This window comes from Gossypium hirsutum, chromosome A12 (assembly GCF_007990345.1).
Source record: "Gossypium hirsutum isolate 1008001.06 chromosome A12, Gossypium_hirsutum_v2.1, whole genome shotgun sequence".
Taxonomy (NCBI): domain Eukaryota; kingdom Viridiplantae; phylum Streptophyta; class Magnoliopsida; order Malvales; family Malvaceae; genus Gossypium; species Gossypium hirsutum.
Genome location: NC_053435.1, coordinates 79877592 through 79895060, shown reverse-complemented (window position 1 = coordinate 79895060; position 17469 = coordinate 79877592). Strand labels below are relative to the sequence as shown.

Genomic DNA, 17469 nt, shown 5'->3' with positions numbered 1-17469 from the left:
GTAAATCTTGAGATATAATGAATTTTGTGAGACAAGATCAGAATGAATTAGGGTTCCCCTATTCTGACTTTGAAAACTCATAAAAAATTGAAGAAAAATAATTAGGGGCTTAAATTTATATGTATAGAATCCTAAATGAGTCTATTTTTAAGAGAAATAAACGAGAACATCATTCGAATTCTGTATGAAGAGATAATTAATTTTTAGTGAAGAAGGGTCAGAACTATCAGACAGCAGAACAAGGGTGACTTTAAAGAATAAACTGTACTTATTGGCTAAACTAAAAATCTTGAAAATTTTATGATAAGAAGATATGTGAGTCTAGTTTCAGGGAAAATTAGCGGATCCTAATTTGGAGTTCTGTAGCTCAAGATAAAAATAATTTAGTGACTATGACTCAAGTAGACAACTTTGAATGAACTATAAATAATAGTTGAATTATAGAGAATTTTGCATATGAACATGAAATGTATTAAATTGATAATTAAATTCATTTATTTAGATCTAGAAAACTCAAATATGAAGTTAGATCGAGGAAAAGAAAAAGTTCGGGATCAGTAGATTTGTGTATACGAACAAGTATCGAGGTAAGTTCGTGTAACTTGAATTATATTCTTAAATGCTTGAAATGTATGCCATTGATGTGAATATGATTTGAATATTCATTGTATGAAAATTGATGAAACATTGATATATTTGATAAAAAGGGGAAGAAATCCCTGTTGAATGAAAGGAAAATTCGATGGATCTCTGAAAAGGAATTGACGGTAAAAAGGATCTAGCCCGGACGGGTGATCCTATCCTGATATAGCCCTCCCGAAGAATATGTGTAAAATGGATTTATCCCGGATGGGTAATTCGAATTAGGGTCTGAATTTAGCCTGGACTAGTAATTCAAATCCAAGCTCATTAGAGTAATTGTCGTTGCAAGAAATTTAGCCTGGACTGGTAATCCCGCTGTAAGGATGAGGTTCGCGGGAGTGTGCTCTCTGAAATGGAAATGTGCGCACATGAATATGAATTGACGGACCCGGAAATGTACACTAAAAGTGTACCTTTGAAAATCCATAGAAATTCCGAGAAATTCAACGGGATAAATATGGAAAAATAATAAGGGAATGGAAATCATAGTATTGATGAGTAAATCAATCATGATATATATTATTGACACATGGAAATTATTGGACTAACTTAAATGTTGAGTTTGTGCATGTTAGGGTAATAATGCATTGAATGGATATATGAATGTTTATTGCATTGTATTGAAAATATTAGGTAAGTATAGTTCTTGTTACATGAGCTTACTAAGCACAAAGTGCTTACCCTATTTCCTTTTTCCCTATTTTGTAGTGTTGAGAGCTCAGAGGTCGGATTTGGTCGGAGACACATCACACTATCAACCTCAAGATTTCGGTATATAAAAACACTTTATTTTGGAAATCAATGGCATGTATAAGTTAATAAAGTAAATGTTAACGTGAAATGAATGTAAAGTTAGCCATTGGTATGGTTGACAAACTTGGTTTTGGTATGTGATGACGTTATCTTATAAATATGCGTGAATCTATATGCGTTAATCTATGTTGAAAATATGTTGAATTGGATTGGTCGATGTGGATTGTATTTGGTTTAAAATTGCAGGGAAGGTTAGATATCTATAAAGCGGTTATATTGAGTTTAAAAAAAATTAATTCGTAAACTCCGGTAATGCCTCGTACCTTATTTCGGCAACGAATACGGGTAGGGGGTGTTACAAGAATAAATTCTTAAGAGCAAATTTTGAAGGTAAAAAGGTCCATATAATTCAACCTATTTAGGAGGACATCATAGTATTGTGGAGTCTTTTTAAGTCATATTGGTATAGGTAGCATTTATGCTAAAGCCTTGAATTAGGTCGATAAAGAGGCAACAAGATTGCTTCAAGGTTGGTTTGGATGGGCGATGAGTTGCGGTACGTTTAGCTTATTTTTTATCTCATGTTACAGTATCACTATTGTTGAAACCATTTATTTGAAAATGCGTCGACTTTGATTTTTTAAAAACGAAAAATGGGAGTCGCCGCCAATCTTTTTTATGAGGTGTGACCGGATTACCTCGTGATTATTTTAATAAAATGTTTGGTTTATTAAAACAACAATTTTTGGTCTATGAAGTCTAGGAAACAGATTCGGGAGTCGGTTACACACGAGGAAGGATTAGCACTCTCGTAACGCCCGAAATTGGTACCTAGTTGATTAATTAATGTCTTAATATCGAAAGTTGAAAATCTGAAAAGAATTTAAAATACGATCCCTTTTTATACTAATGTGCATACTCAAAAATCATTTGAATAAATCATAAAGTATGTTAAAGACCTTCTCATCTCGAGGCAACAAAATGCCACATCCCGTAAGTTAGGACACGACACTTCGAATACTCGAGAGTAAGTTTGCCTTCGTTTTTTTTTTCAATACCTCATGTATTTAATTTTAAAAGGATATTCGGTCATTTGGATTCAACAAGAAAAATCAAAACCCTGTAAGTTAGGACACGACTACCTCAAATTTCCAAATAAAGAGCATTGCCTTACTTTGAAAAATTTCCTTTTTAAATAATTACCAAACGTAATTTTAAAATGACATGGGCTTATTTGAAATATAATACAAAGACAATCGATTATATTTAAACATAGTGCATGGGGTAATAATAATGCAATAATATAAAACAACTATACGAGTCGAGTATATATGATAAATAAATGAATGTTATGATAATACTAATGTACTATAATAATCATAGTAATATAAACAAACGAATTACAACAATAATAAAACATATAAATATGAATAAGCAAAGATGAAATAAATAAATAATAGTGAGGACAATAATAACAAAATAATAAATAAATATAAGGGAAAGAATTTATAAAAATATTGGAAGTAAAGAACCAAATTAAAATATAAATAAAATTTAAGGAACAATTTGTAATAAAACATATATAAATAAATAAATAAATAATAGGAGCAATATGTATGTACAAGTGAAAAAATAATCTAATTTTAAAGATATAAAAAGGGTAATAAATAAATAGATGAATAGATAATAATGAAATAATAATAGATAATAATATACCAATAGTAATGAAGGCGTAAATAAAATGAATAACTAGTGAAAGATTATTAAAGATTGGAAGAACAATAAATAAAAGGAATATACATATATAACAAATAAATGAACAAGCAAATGAGTAAAATAAAGCAATAATGAATGTATAAGCAAGTAAATAAATAAATGAATTTTTAAAAAAAGGGTTGAAGTGAAATAAAAATAAAATTATAGAGTGAGATTTAAAAAAAAAGAACAGAAATGGACTGAATAAAAAATGAAATAAAATTAAAGGGTCAAATTTAAAAGAATAGAGAATGAGGGTCCAGATATAACACGCGACAAAAGATGGGGATTAAATGGGAAATTATTCCCTGCCCTCAAAACAACACCGCTTTAGGTGTTTACCCTTTTAAATGTCCCAAGGACCAAATTAAAACAAAAATAAAAATAAGAGGCCAACTTAAAAAATAACAGAAAAATGATAGGACCCTATTGAAACCATCCTTAAAAGCGGAGGGACTGACGGCACAAATATGCCCTCAGTCCAAAAACACGCGGATCCTAGTCGATTATGGGTCAGGTCTCGGGTTATTTCATTGAAACTGCACCGTTTTATGTTTTAAAAGCCTAAGTGAAACGGTGCCGTTTCACAAAAGCTATTTAAATTATTTCTTTTTTAAAAAAACTTCATTTTTTTACTTTTCAAACAAAAAAACAAAAGGGGCTCTCAACCCTCTCCCTCAAATTCTAGAATCCGGCCAAGGGGTCCGGCGTGGCTCCAGCGAGTCTAGGACATGGCTCCGCTGTGGCTCTGCCATGGCATTTCGAATCCCCCTCCTTTTTTCTTTTTTCTTTTAAATAGATCTAGGATAGATTTAAAAAAAAAACAAAAAAAAAACAACAAAAACGAAAAGAAAGGGTGAACTGCAAGGGAAGAAAACCTCCGTCTTCGCCACTCCTCCAACCCTCGTTGGAACCCGAATGGGTTTTGTGATGTTTGGGTCACTAGAGGTTCTCAACCACGATGGAGAATGGACCAACGGTGAGATTTTATCATTTATGATTTTATTTCGAGTAAAATGAAAAAAATTAAAATAAAAGAGGCACCTTTGAAATGTTTGCTTTTGACTGTTTTCTTTTTTCTATTCAAGAATCCGTAAAAAAATACAATCTGGTCTTGGGGCTTTTTATAGCCGTAATATTGATTTGATTTGATTTTTATTGTTTAGGCTTCTGCTTCTATTGTTCCTATTTGCTTTCTCTGTTTTGCTACTTTCTTTTCTTTGTTGCATTTGTAGGTCATGAAGAAGTCAACGAGGTAGAGGTTACTATTTTGGTGCAAGATGCCAAGAATGGTAATCTTCGGGGGACGAGCGTGCTGACTTAGCACGTGAGGGGTGCGGCGCTACAAAGGTTCAGAAACCCTAGGGTTTCTGAGTTGGTTTAGTCTTTTGGGCCTATTGGGCCAATATGAATTGGGTTAGAGATTTTGGGTTGTGGTTTGAGTTTGATATTGTAATTGGGCTTTGAATTTTGGACTTTGGACTGGTAATTTTTGGTTGTCTACTTTGGGCTTGGGCCGGGCAAAATAGGCCTGTTACAACTACAATATTTAATCTCATCGCTACTGTGTTTTTATACTAACCACATATAACTGCACTGCCTATTCAAACCCACCCTCAATCATGTTAATTGTTTAGTTTTCTCTTACATTATTCATGCTTTCTTTAATATTTGATCCATGTATTAAAAAAATATACCCACAAATCTTTATATCTATATTGAACATACATCCAACCTCCAACTTGGGACTATTATCATGTGCAAATTACCCTCAAACTCAATCCATAGTGGAAAAGACATCATCAATATTAAATTAAATTATTTTAAATCAATTTTAATAAATGGTTTGGATTTCAAGCGAATATAACATAATTTTACATTTACATTTTGTAAAAAAAAATAAGTCTACTTATTAAACATAAAAAAAATTAATGTATTTATTTAAATATATACAATTGAATCAAAATCAAAATTTTATATATACATTTAAATCACAATTAAAAATTTATGTGTATAATTACACAAATAAAAGTTTACATATAAAATTGTACATTGGCTAAAAGTTCATGTATAATTTTTATATTTATCTCTTATAATTAATATAATTTTTGTTCACCAACTTAGTAATTAGGTATATTTTAGTACTTGTAATTTTTATCGACTATAATCTCTAAATTTAGTAATTAGATCCACTTTGAGTCTTAACATTGGATTTTATAAAAGTGTAGTTGAAATTTAAAAAAAATATACATATATATATTTCAATTTCAAGTAATGATGTAACACAATTTCAAGTGTAACATCATTAAATTTTTACTAATTTCAAGTTTGGAGATTAAAACAAGGAAAAATCCCAAAACTCATATACTAAAATAGATAAAAAGAATCACGTTTTTCAAAATCGAGCTAAAATATGGGGTTAGACCGATTGGCTTGAGAATCAATTGAGTTGGTTAATTGGACCAATTGAATCGGATTAAAAAATCAATTAAGCTAGAGGTTGAATCGATTTTTTTTATTTTTTAGCATTTTTTTATTTTTTATTTAATTGACTCAAATAAATTAGTCGGACAAAAAACTGGTAGTCTAACAAGTTAGACTATCAATCCAATTACCGAAAACATTAAAAAATACATATATCAAAATAAATTTATTCAAGAGCCAAAAATATATATATAAATTAACACTAATAGATTAACACTAATAATTATTATTATTATTATTAAAAAAACGTGAAAGTAAGAGTTGAAACCAAAAGCTTAATAACATCAATAGAGGGAGAGGCGTGGAGCGAGCGGCTCTTGGCAGCCAGATGGGGGCGAATGAACGAGGCTCACTTTCAGTCCCTGGCTCTACGCGCCTCCCAACTCGCACCAGAGGCCGTGACCATTCAAATAATGACGGACAAGCAACGACAAATAAAGAATCCGTAGCTTCCACGCGTGGTTGACGCGACTGCATATGATATCATAACTGGAATATCCAAAGAGCATATAAAATCATGTCACCCTCAACAAAAAAAAGGTAAATTGTAATCAATGTTACTAAATTATTAGTAAATTTATATTTAGATCATTTAACTTTAAAAAATTACAAAATAATTATTAAACTATTTAAAAATTTTCATTTAAGTCATTGAATTAGTTAAAAATTTATTTAAGTCACTAGTATATTCTTTTTTTAAAAAAATTGGGCCAATGTGCTCCAAATGACAATTTGGAGATTGATATGATAGAATGGTATCTATCGATTAGTAGAAAAATTTACTTTAGATCCAAGTCAATCTGACAATTAAAATCGAGGGTCGGAGAAAAAAGTTGTTTGAATTTTAGTTCGTAGATTCGTGAATTTAAAGTTGTTTCATGAAAAAAATTAAACTGTAAAAAAGAAAGAGAATGAGAACTTTTGATTGCTGCAGGTAGTGTGAATATAGAAGGCCATACAATAATAATTTAACAGCGCAGCGACTTAAATGAAAACTTTCGAATAGTTTAGTGATAATTTTGTAATTTTTTGAAGTTGAGTGACCAAAATGTAAGTTTATTAATAGTTTGGTGACCTTAGATGCAATTTACCACCAAAAGACCAAATCTACAAAATTAAAACTTGTTTTAATAATTTCCAAATAAAAAAACAAAATTTATCCACCAATCATCTAATTTCCAAATAAAAAAACAAAATTTTCCCTCCTCCCTTTCCTACTTCCCAAACAGAAAAAAAAATAGAGGGAAAAAATTAAAAATCAAAGAAAAAAAGTAAAATAAACTCGTGAATTTCATAATTGAAAAAGCAAAAAAAGGCCACGTTGATTTGTTTATCAGTTGTGTCATTTTCTGCCTTTTTTTTTCTTTTTGCTTTTTAGTCATAAGATTTTCCTCTCAAACTCCGCCTCTCTCCTACATTTCCGCCGTTTCTTTGATCGGTCAGTTCGCTTTCTCTTCATTTTCTTTTTTTACTTATTGATTTTTATTCAGTACCGATTTTATGTATATGTTGTATTGTATGAGTATAAACTGTGAAGTATGTACTGGTTTTGCTGTTCTAGGGTTACTAGCGTGGATTCTTTAATTTTTTTTATTGCTCCAGGTGTTTGATAAAAGGTCAATTAGAGTTCTTGAAATGCGTTGCTAAGAATAAAGATCGGTGTGGTGAAGAAAGATGGATTTCGCTTGTAGTTTTAAGCGTCCTATGGTATTTCATGGTGGTGAAGGGAGTATTAGTAGTTATAGGATGCTGGATCCGTTATGTCCTAGATTTAAATGTAGGAATTTGAGTTACAGTGTTGTTGATCCCATGATTGGATCCAAAACTCGGTGTTTGAAGAAAATGAGGAAAAGTATGGCTTATGGTGGTTGTTTAAGTTCGAATTTGGTTTTCGGGGGGGAATTTAACCGTCATTTGTGCAGTGCGTACTCTAGTAGGTCGTTGTGTTACGGTTTGCGTGATGTGTCGAAAGTAAGAGTAGTTAGGTTGTGTTGTCAAGGTAATGATTCGTTGGCTTATGCTGATGGGAATGGTCGGAATGTGGAATTTGCAGAGAGTGGTGATGGGAGTTTGAGTGGTACTGTATGGAATGGTTTGGAAGAAGAAGATAGAAATCTAAATGGTGAAGTGGAAACACCTAGTCTGGATGACTTGAGGGAAGTGTTGCAGAAGGCGATTAAGGAATTGGAAGTGGCACGTCTTAACAGTAGGATGTTTGAGGAAAAGGCTCTGAAAATATCAGAAGCAGCTATAGCTTTGAAGGACGAAGCAGCCAATGCTTGGAATGATGTTAATAGCACACTTAATATGATTCAAGATATTGTGAATGGTGAGTGCGTTGCTAAAGAGGCTGTTCAAAAGGCAATGATGGCATTGTCTTTAGCTGAGGCAAGGCTTCAGGTGACAGCAGACTCATCTGAATCTCTGAAAAAGGGAAACGATTCCCCAGAAAATTCTGGAGAGAGTGATGTGGAAATTGATATTAGGGAAGATAATGGAGCAGCATTGACTGCACAAAATGAGATTAGAGAATGTAAGGAGAAGTTAGAAAATTGTCAAGCGGAGTTAAGGCACCTGCAGAGTAAAAAGGGGGAGTTGCAGAAAGAAGCAGATAGATTGAATGAGGTTGCAGAGAAAGCACAGATGGATGCATTGAAAGCTGAGGAAGAAGTTGCAAACATCATGCTTTTAGCTGAGCAAGCTGTTGCTTTTGAATTGGAAGCTACACAGCATGTGAATGATGCAGAGATAGCTCTGCAAAAAGCTGAAAAGTCTCTTTCTAATATGATTGTTGAGACTGTTGAGCAGCAGGTTTCGGCTGAAGAGACTGTTATTGAGGAGGAGATCAGTCCCGGGGGTCCTAATGATGTTTTTGTTGAAAGAGAAAGGGATGCTTTGATTAATGGTGGCATGGTGGTTGCTGAGCCTACAGCAGACATCATATCTGGTAAAGCTAGAAAAAGTTCTGAAGATATCAAACAATTTGATGATCTAAGTGATCATGAGAACGGAATCCTGGGTTTAGATTCTCCAACAGAAGCTGAAATTGAAGCAGAAAAGTCAAAAAGTGTTCAATCGAAGAAGTCGGAATCTCAGAAGGAGCTGACAAGGGAGACTTCACCCCCTAATTCCTCAAAGTCGTTGTTGAAGAAATCTTCACGTTTCTTCCCTGCATCATTTTTTTCCTTCGCCGATGATGGGACAGAGTTCACACCATTGTCAGTCGCCCAGAGTCTTTTGGAGTCTGCAAGGAAACAAATTCCTAAACTGGTAGTAGGAGTACTGCTCTTGGGAGCTGGGTATGTTTTTGAATATTACTACCGTATTATATTAACTAAATTAGTTATAACTCCTCTCAAATTCCTGTATATGTCTTTGGTGAGCGTTAATTTCTCCTTCATGACCAAAATGGCATGTTCTGTTAAAACAAGATGTTTTTCTTTTGGAATGCTATGTCTATTTCTTCTTAGATCAAACGTTTAGATCTAGAGAATTCACTGCTTGACTATAATAAAAACAATGGATCAACTCCTCTGGAAGGAACCATTTTATTGAGTTTGTGTTTTATCAGTTTGTTACTTTTTTATAAGATTCGATGCCTGCAAAAATGATTGCCTGCCTTTGATCACAGGGTTGCCTTCTATGCTAATCAGGCAGAGAGGAGAGCTCTGTTGATGCAGCAGCCAGATGTCATAACTACTAGTATAGACGACATTTCCTTAAATGCAAAACCTCTGATGCAACAAATAAAGAAAATTCCTAAAAAACTAAAAGAACTAATTGCTTTTCTTCCACATCAAGAGGTGTGTGATCCTACACCATTTATTAGTTTCTCCATTTGTTTCTTATGATTGTAATCATACTGAATATAGCAGCTTGTCAGAAGCTTATTTCAATCTTTGAATTTCTCAGATGAATGAGGAGGAGGCTTCTCTCTTTGATGTGCTGTGGTTACTTCTTGCAAGTGTAATATTTGTGCCTATATTTCAGAAAATTCCTGGAGGTGACTAAACTCTCTATCCTTTAGCTCATTTTAGTATGCAGCATCGAGTCGGCGTTCTTAAAAAACGCATGATCTTTTGTCAATATGAACTTTTGCAAAGACTTTTGGTGCTCATGTTTGAATTCTCTATTTGCTTTTTATGATGTTTCCTCACAGTCTGGAGAAAACAATGTTTTTTCTCTTTCCTTCTCCTTACCATTATTTGTTCTATTTTTCCTTTACTGATGTTTTTCTTCTATCTGCTCCTATTTTTAGGCAGTCCCGTTCTTGGATATTTGGCTGCTGGCATCTTGATTGGACCTTATGGTCTTTCCATAATCCGTCATGTGCATGGGACCAAAGCAATAGCTGAATTTGGAGTTGTTTTCTTGCTATTCAATATTGGCCTTGAGGTGGAGTTTATTTTATACATCCATAATTGCAGCTTTACATTGAATTCCATCATTATAAGATGGTATTAAACATGTGCCCATATTTTGCCTTTTGCAGTTATCCGTCGAAAGGTTAAGTTCCATGAAGAAATATGTTTTTGGATTAGGCTCTGCGCAGGTGATTGAGAAAATAAATTTTCTGTTACTGTCACATATGTTTTGAAAGTTCTTTTAACTTATACTTTTATGTGATGCAGGTCCTTGTGACTGCAGTTGTAGTTGGCTTGGTTGCTCATTTTGTTGCTGGGCAGCCTGGTCCAGCTGCAATTGTGATTGGGAATGGCCTGGCATTATCTTCAACTGCTGTTGTCTTGCAGGTAATTAACATAGACACATTCTGCTTCAGATGTTATTAATTTTGACATTGTATTATTATTACTCTTGCACATCCTGAAGGACACAAATTTTAGCAAGCTTGCTAGGGCAAAAGATTCAAATTTTATTTTTGTTGAATATTTATAAACATCTATTTTCCTCTTATATTCCTCTGCGACCTCTTAAAATCTTTAGAAATTAGAAGATAACTTGGTTTCTTGCGATTGTCTTCACAAATCTACCTAATAGGTTTAGTAATAGCATGAATGTGACCTGATTGTATCAAACTCTTGTCATTTGTTTTACTTTTCATATTTTTTGTTCCTTTACAATAACATACCTACCACAGAAGATAAAGAGACCTCATGGCTCCATTAATGGTCTTATAATTGTTGTTGTCTTCATTTGCAGGTATTACAGGAGCGAGGTGAGAGTACTTCACGCCATGGGCGTGCTACATTTTCAGTCCTACTTTTTCAGGTTGTCCTAGGATCTTGAGAAAAGGGATTGACTTCAGGAGGCATTTTTTATGAATTGAATTTTACAGTCAGTGATAATAGTTCTTTATTCAGTTATTATACAAATGAATGTCTTGATAACCGATACGTGTATGCCTGCTTCTACTTTTTGTCCCTTTCTTTTTCTTCTTATTTTTAAATCTTCTTTCCCAATCTTCATGTTTTAAACAGACATATTTACTGTTGAAGTAAGCAAAGATGAAATTAGTTATATACTCAATGCAACATGGTAATCGCCTATGCAATTAAGCCATCTTGCTCCCATAGTACTAAAAATGCTTTATGAATGATCCGACTAAATTGGCAATTAGGACACATAATAATACCTGCTAGATATGTTTGGAATCCTCCCTCATTAGTCTTTCGAAGTTCACTTTGACATTTAGTTCATTTGGATGGTTTTGGTTGTGAATTTTTATTGATTAATATCTCTTCTTTCCAGGACTTGGCTGTTGTTGTTTTGCTTATACTCATACCTCTTATCTCACCAAATTCATCAAAAGGAGGGGTAAGATCTTCTAAATTCTAATATATCCATTTTTTGCTTTTCCTTTTTATTCCTCATTTGACCTTGAATATTCTAATTGGCTTTGCTTTGATAGTATGTCATTCACATACATCTATGTTCTTTATTCTGATACTTGCATTAATCATGAAGTTCATTTGGGGCTCAAATTTTGATGAATGAACCATAAAGCTCTCTTGGGGCTCGGGTTTTGATGAGTGATTTTCCTAAGCTTCTATTAGTGGAAAGCTGTCTGCTCCTTCATCTCCTTGGGTTTCTTAATAGCTGTTTATGTTTATTTCTTTGCAGCATACTCCACTAGTTTGCTTTGAGGGAGCATGTGCTTTCCCCAAAATCTTTTCTTTTATTATTTGATGGTTGCCTCCTTAAATGGTTCTAATGAACTTCTAAGGAAGTATTTTGGAAACATTTGCAAGTGGAAATATTTAGGGAAAAACATGAAAGAACTTTGATGGCTAAGGCAAGTTAAGAAGAAGTGAAATTTGCCCCTTGTCTGGTTTATCTGCCACATTCTTGTTACCGCTGCTGATACTTCTACATTTTATATTTGCACTTTTGAGTTATGTAATTTTTTTGGTTTTCAGGTTGGTTTTAGAGCCATTGCTGAAGCTCTTGGACTGGCTGCTGTTAAGGCAGCAGTTGCCATTGCTGCAATTATTGCTGGGGGACGGTTGGTAAGTTTTATATCTAAGACATTCATAAATTATGGCCTCAGGTTTGGACATTAAATTTTTATTGTTTTACTTTATCTTAACTTATCCTGTAATATTTTGCTGATTAAAAAAATTGCAAATTGTCTATTAAGAGCGTTCAAATATAACCTGGTTGGATGTACGTGGTATCATTCTAGTGGAGCTAACTGATAGTTTGTGAGAGCTTTGTTATACATATAAGAAATGCATCTAATAGTCTGATAGTATTGACTCATAAATCGTAACAAAAAAGAAAGGTATTTAACTCATAGATGCAATTTACCCACAATCTTCAGAATCTACTAAGGTTGTTGATACCTGTGCTTGACTCTGAAAATGGATAATGCTTCAGAAACGCAGCAGCTGCTGATTTTTGTATACTTTTTTCCTTTCTTGCAGTTGCTTCGACCAATTTATAAGCAAATAGCAGAAAATCAAAATGCAGAAATATTCTCAGCCAATACCCTCCTTGTTATTCTAGGGACAAGTCTCCTTACTGCTAGGGTACGAAAACTATACATTCTTGTCAATTTTTCTTTTTCTTCTGTTGTAGTAATAATACCTTAGATCCTTCATTTTGTTTTTACTCTTCTGGTTGAACAGGCTGGACTTTCCATGGCATTGGGAGCATTTCTAGCTGGTTTGCTTCTTGCAGAGACTGAATTCTCTTTGCAGGTTGAATCAGATATTGCTCCATATCGTGGCCTCTTATTGGGTCTCTTCTTCATGACGGTGGGTATTTTATTTGGTGGCCTCTCCATTTTGGATGACTAGATTGTCTGTTCATTGAATTACTTTCTTGCTTCAGTTGTAGTTGTACCTGGTGCTCATTTCTTATGAAGGCCATTTAGGTAGTGTTTGGAAAGCCATCTAGTAATTGGGTTTGTGCGTAATTGCTTGTAAGTACACAAGGGTGGCATGTTTGTGTAACCATTATAATTGGTGGGTCCCATTGAATTGGGTGTAATTGGAGCACCCCAATTTCACTTTCCAATTCTTAGAGGGGAGGGTGAGAATTGGGGTAATTACACAGGTAATTATACCCAAATCCAATTTTAAAAAATTATTTTTATACAAAGTTATGAAAATTATATTATAAGCATAAACACTTATAAGTGTTTTGGATGTTTATGGTATAACGGTTCTTATATTTTAATTTCTAAAAATTATTATAAAAATAATTTTTGTATTTTATAAAGTTATAATAAAAATATATTATTTAAATCCTAAAAAAAATCTAAAATAATGGTAAAAGATAATGTATTTATTTATAATATATTATAAAAAATAATGTACATGTTATAAAATTGCATAATGTATTTATTTATAAAAAGTTATGACTAAGAAGTATGGACATAACTTATTTACGTGTACATACTATATATTATAATCATAAAAAAAATATTATAGTTATTTTTATTTTTATTATTATTGCTTAATTATAAAAAATACTATAGTTTTTTTTATCAGGTTTGGACAATTTATAAAATCTTTTTTATTATTATTATAAAGTTTATATATTATAAATTTTATATTACTTTTTACTTAATTTACATATTATAGAAAGAAATATAATCTAGCATAAGTCATTATCTAAATTAAATTTATAGTTAAAACTACAAATTATTTGAACTATGAACCCAAATATTATAAGCTTGATACTAATTAAGCAAATAGAAATGGTTTTCTTTGCACCATATTATAAGATTGATGCTAATTACTGTTTGTCAGTCAAATTAAGTTTATATAATTAAAGCTACAAACTATTTGAACTATAAACCCAAATATTATAAGGTTGATGTTAATTATCTTATGTCAGCTACATTTAGGGAATTACAATTTGTTGTAATTACAAGGGTATAATTACTACCCTAATAATTACACTTTCATTCATTTACTCTGTGCTGTCCAAACGTGTCCTTAGTGTGAATATTATACAACAATCATATTACCAAGATTCTTTATACATAGAGGATGATTTTATCTCATAGGTGGAAGTAGGAGAAAACTGGAAGAGGTGGTTGGATAAAGTCTTCATATCATTTACTACGTTACTAAGTTTTGAGAATGATAACACTTGCTTAATTTGGCTTGTTTTTGGTTTAGGTTATTGTTACTGCCATACATTGATGATCGAGCATATGCAACTGTTGACATTTTGACTTTTCAGGTTGGAATGTCAATTGACCCAAAGCTTCTTGTGTCAAATTTTCCTGTCATTGCGGGGACATTGGCACTCTTACTTGGTGGCAAGACCATATTGGTGGCAGTTGTTGGTAAACTTTTTGGTATTTCGATCATATCCGCCATAAGGGTTGGTCTTCTTCTAGCTCCAGGTGGAGAATTTGCATTTGTGGCTTTTGGTGAAGCTGTTAATCAGGTTTCTTTCACTATTAACTAACATCATTTGGTCATGGGATTATCTCATCCGCATCTAATAGTTTATCTTGTATTTGGTAAATTTTTAGTTAACCTGTTGGGTTATTGATTTTTACTTTTGAGTTTTGTCAGTGTAAGGGTGGTTTGTCATTTGAGAAAGATATATTGTTCACATATTTGTTCCATTATAATTTGGAATATTCGTTAACTGTATCATATATCTTAGGTAAATGGGCACGTTTTTTTACTAAATCAACAAGAATCGTTGTTCTTTGAATAATGAAACCCAAGTGCTAATATGCAGTGTTTTATCACTTATGCAAGTATTAATGGGGGGATTTTGGCAGGGAATAATGTCTTCTCAGCTATCCTCATTGTTGTTCCTTGTTGTGGGGATTTCAATGGCCCTCACACCATGGCTTGCTGCTGGAGGCCAGTTAATTGCCTCTCGTTTTGAGCTACATGATGTTCGAAGCTTATTGCCTGTCGAGAGTGAGGTAACATAATAAAGTATCTTTATGCAGTAAATCTCTTTTCAATATATTAAGCATCTGATTTTGATGTAATGGGATCTCTAATAGTTATTAATCTGTCTCTTTAACTTGGTTTTATTTCCAGACTGATGATTTGCAAGATCATATTATCATTTGTGGATTTGGGCGTGTTGGGCAGGTATTTATATATTTGCACACTTGAATTTGAAAAATTAGTCTGAAAGTGTTAATCTGATGAACCTCTTCTCAAATTAGTTAATAATCCATAAACACATGTCCGTAACAATGTCGTGTTTTCTCTTTTTCTTTGCATGTTTTCAGATCATAGCTCAGCTACTTTCGGAGCGCCTAATTCCATTCGTTGCCCTTGATGTGCGGAGGTAACATAATTCTTTTTAAAGAGAAGTCAAATAATCATCGATCATAATGCTTATGATTTTGCAAACATCTGACTCCATCTTAATCTAGGGTATAGATCCTTTGTGTATGCCAATTTAATTCCTCCAAGATACCTGCCCATACCGTGACTCATGAGTTTGTCTTTGATTTTCTATATTACCAATGTATTGATATAGCGCATGATTATGAGCTAGAGATTGATGCATATAAATGTTCACGATTAATGTAAAACAGTCGCTTTTGCCTACTATGTGATTGACATTTTTGTTGAAGAAGCTTAAGACATTCATGGAAATAGGCTGACTCATTTTGGAAATGGCCATCAAGTAGTTGTACTTTCATAGCCTATACCAGTGGTACACATCACAAAATAGCAGATATCTAAAATTCATCAATTAATCATGGCAAGTACTAAAAGTTTCTGCTCCTTTCAGTGATAGGGTGGCAATGGGGCGTTCCCTGGACATTCCTGTTTATTTTGGAGATGCTGGTAGTCGAGAGGTAAGCAAAATTCGTTCAAAATAAGCCGACTTGGAGATCACCATTTGACTTCTTTTACACTGGTGATTAGGTCCTTCACAAAGTTGGTGCTGAAAGAGCTTGTGCTGCGGCAATAACCTTGGATACACCTGGTGCCAATTATAGAACTGTTTGGGCTCTGAGCAAGTATTTCCCTAATGTGAAAACTTTTGTCCGCGCTCATGATGTTGATCACGGCCTTAATTTGGAAAAAGCTGGGGCTACGGCTGTAATATTCTTTTACCTTCTATTAAATTTACCGCCTGTGGTTTTTCTTCTTCTGGTTTTTCCTTATTCTCTTCTGCCTTGTTGAGTATAGGTTGTGCCAGAAACCTTGGAACCAAGTCTGCAGTTGGCTGCTGCTGTCCTAGCTCAGGTATGATGGATTACATTTTCAAATCCCGGGCACCTTGTTTCCGTTATGCTTTCCTCGGCCATAGTGGTTTTAACATTGTCTCTGAGCTAGAGGTCATGATTTGGATGTGCAACACTTGCATCGGTCACTTATTAATATGATTAATCCTGCGTTAAACCGTGCAGATGTCTTATATTCATCTGTTAATCCGATGCTTCCACTTCTATTCTATTTTTTGTACTTATATTGATATCTTAAACAATCCATATCGTTTCTTTTCCCGTCTTTCTGCAGGCTAAACTCCCAACATCTGAGATTGCAGCAACAATCAACGAATTTAGGTCTCGCCATCTTGCGGAACTAACAGAGGTACTCCCTACACCCCTACTTTTTCCTTTATTTGGTAAAAGTATCGTAGAGGCCATTAGACTAGGAGACGGATTGCATTTCTCCCTCTCTCAAAAAAAAATAGACAAATTAATCTTTATACGGTAGATCAAAGAGCAAATTGGTTTTCTGTTCAAAATTTTATTCATTTTTACTGTTAAAAACTTGTCTCTTTACATTAGTATGAGGTATGCGTTGCACGCCTCATGTCATTGTTTGGTTATTCCGGCAGCCATGTTGGTTTTTAACAATACAAATGGATAAAATTTTAGTAGAGTAAAATGCAATCGGACTCTTAGTACAGGGGCTTAGATAGTACTTTTACCCTTTTATTTTTGTTTATTTCCTAACATCTCAAGGAATATTTTTATCATAATCCCAACGTGTTTTCACTTCCACAGCTATGCCAAGCTAGTGGAAGTTCTCTCGGTTATGGGTTTTCGCGAGTCACGAATAAACCTAAAACTCAACTGCCGGATTCTTCGGACGATAACCACGTTACTGAATTGGCGATATGAAAGGTTCCTCGTGTTAACCAGGTATAATAAGCCCTCCCCCCCTTTCAGGGGGGAAAACTGTATAGAACAACTACATGCTCCCATTGTTGTAAGTTGTACAGAAAATAGTACAAAAAAAAGGACCTTTTTTCCAGTAATAACAAAATTTTAAGCGGTTGAAAAATTTTTGATGGGACTTTTATTAATTGCTTGTTTTATTCTAAGAGAAAAAGGATCAACTGTTGTACTTTGTCATTAAATGGTAACAGACAGGAAAGGAACATTTTCATGGATTACTGTTTTTCATGTTCTTTTCATAT

At 33.4% G+C, this 17469-nt stretch overlaps 1 protein-coding gene and 1 long non-coding RNA gene across 2 annotated transcripts; both read left to right on the top strand.

Moving 5' to 3' along the window:
• Positions 1 to 3276: 3276 nt before the first annotated feature.
• Positions 3277 to 4731, top strand: LOC107929208 (uncharacterized). The gene is made up of 2 exons (XR_001692768.2): positions 3277 to 4129; positions 4386 to 4731. It is a non-coding gene; the product is annotated as an uncharacterized lncRNA (long non-coding RNA).
• Positions 4732 to 6803: 2072 nt separating this feature from the next.
• Positions 6804 to 17442, top strand: LOC107929257 (K(+) efflux antiporter 2, chloroplastic). Its single transcript, XM_016860627.2, has 21 exons — positions 6804 to 7072; positions 7237 to 8933; positions 9266 to 9437; positions 9547 to 9637; positions 9893 to 10029; positions 10127 to 10186; positions 10266 to 10385; positions 10795 to 10863; positions 11344 to 11409; positions 12012 to 12101; positions 12519 to 12623; positions 12723 to 12851; positions 14290 to 14499; positions 14846 to 14995; positions 15117 to 15170; positions 15314 to 15372; positions 15826 to 15892; positions 15963 to 16139; positions 16230 to 16286; positions 16560 to 16634; positions 17054 to 17442. Exons 2-21 carry the CDS (start codon positions 7309 to 7311, stop codon positions 17168 to 17170), a joined length of 3630 nt encoding a protein of 1209 aa, XP_016716116.1. The 5' UTR covers positions 6804 to 7072; positions 7237 to 7308; the 3' UTR covers positions 17171 to 17442.
• The last annotated feature ends 27 nt before the right edge of the window (positions 17443 to 17469 follow it).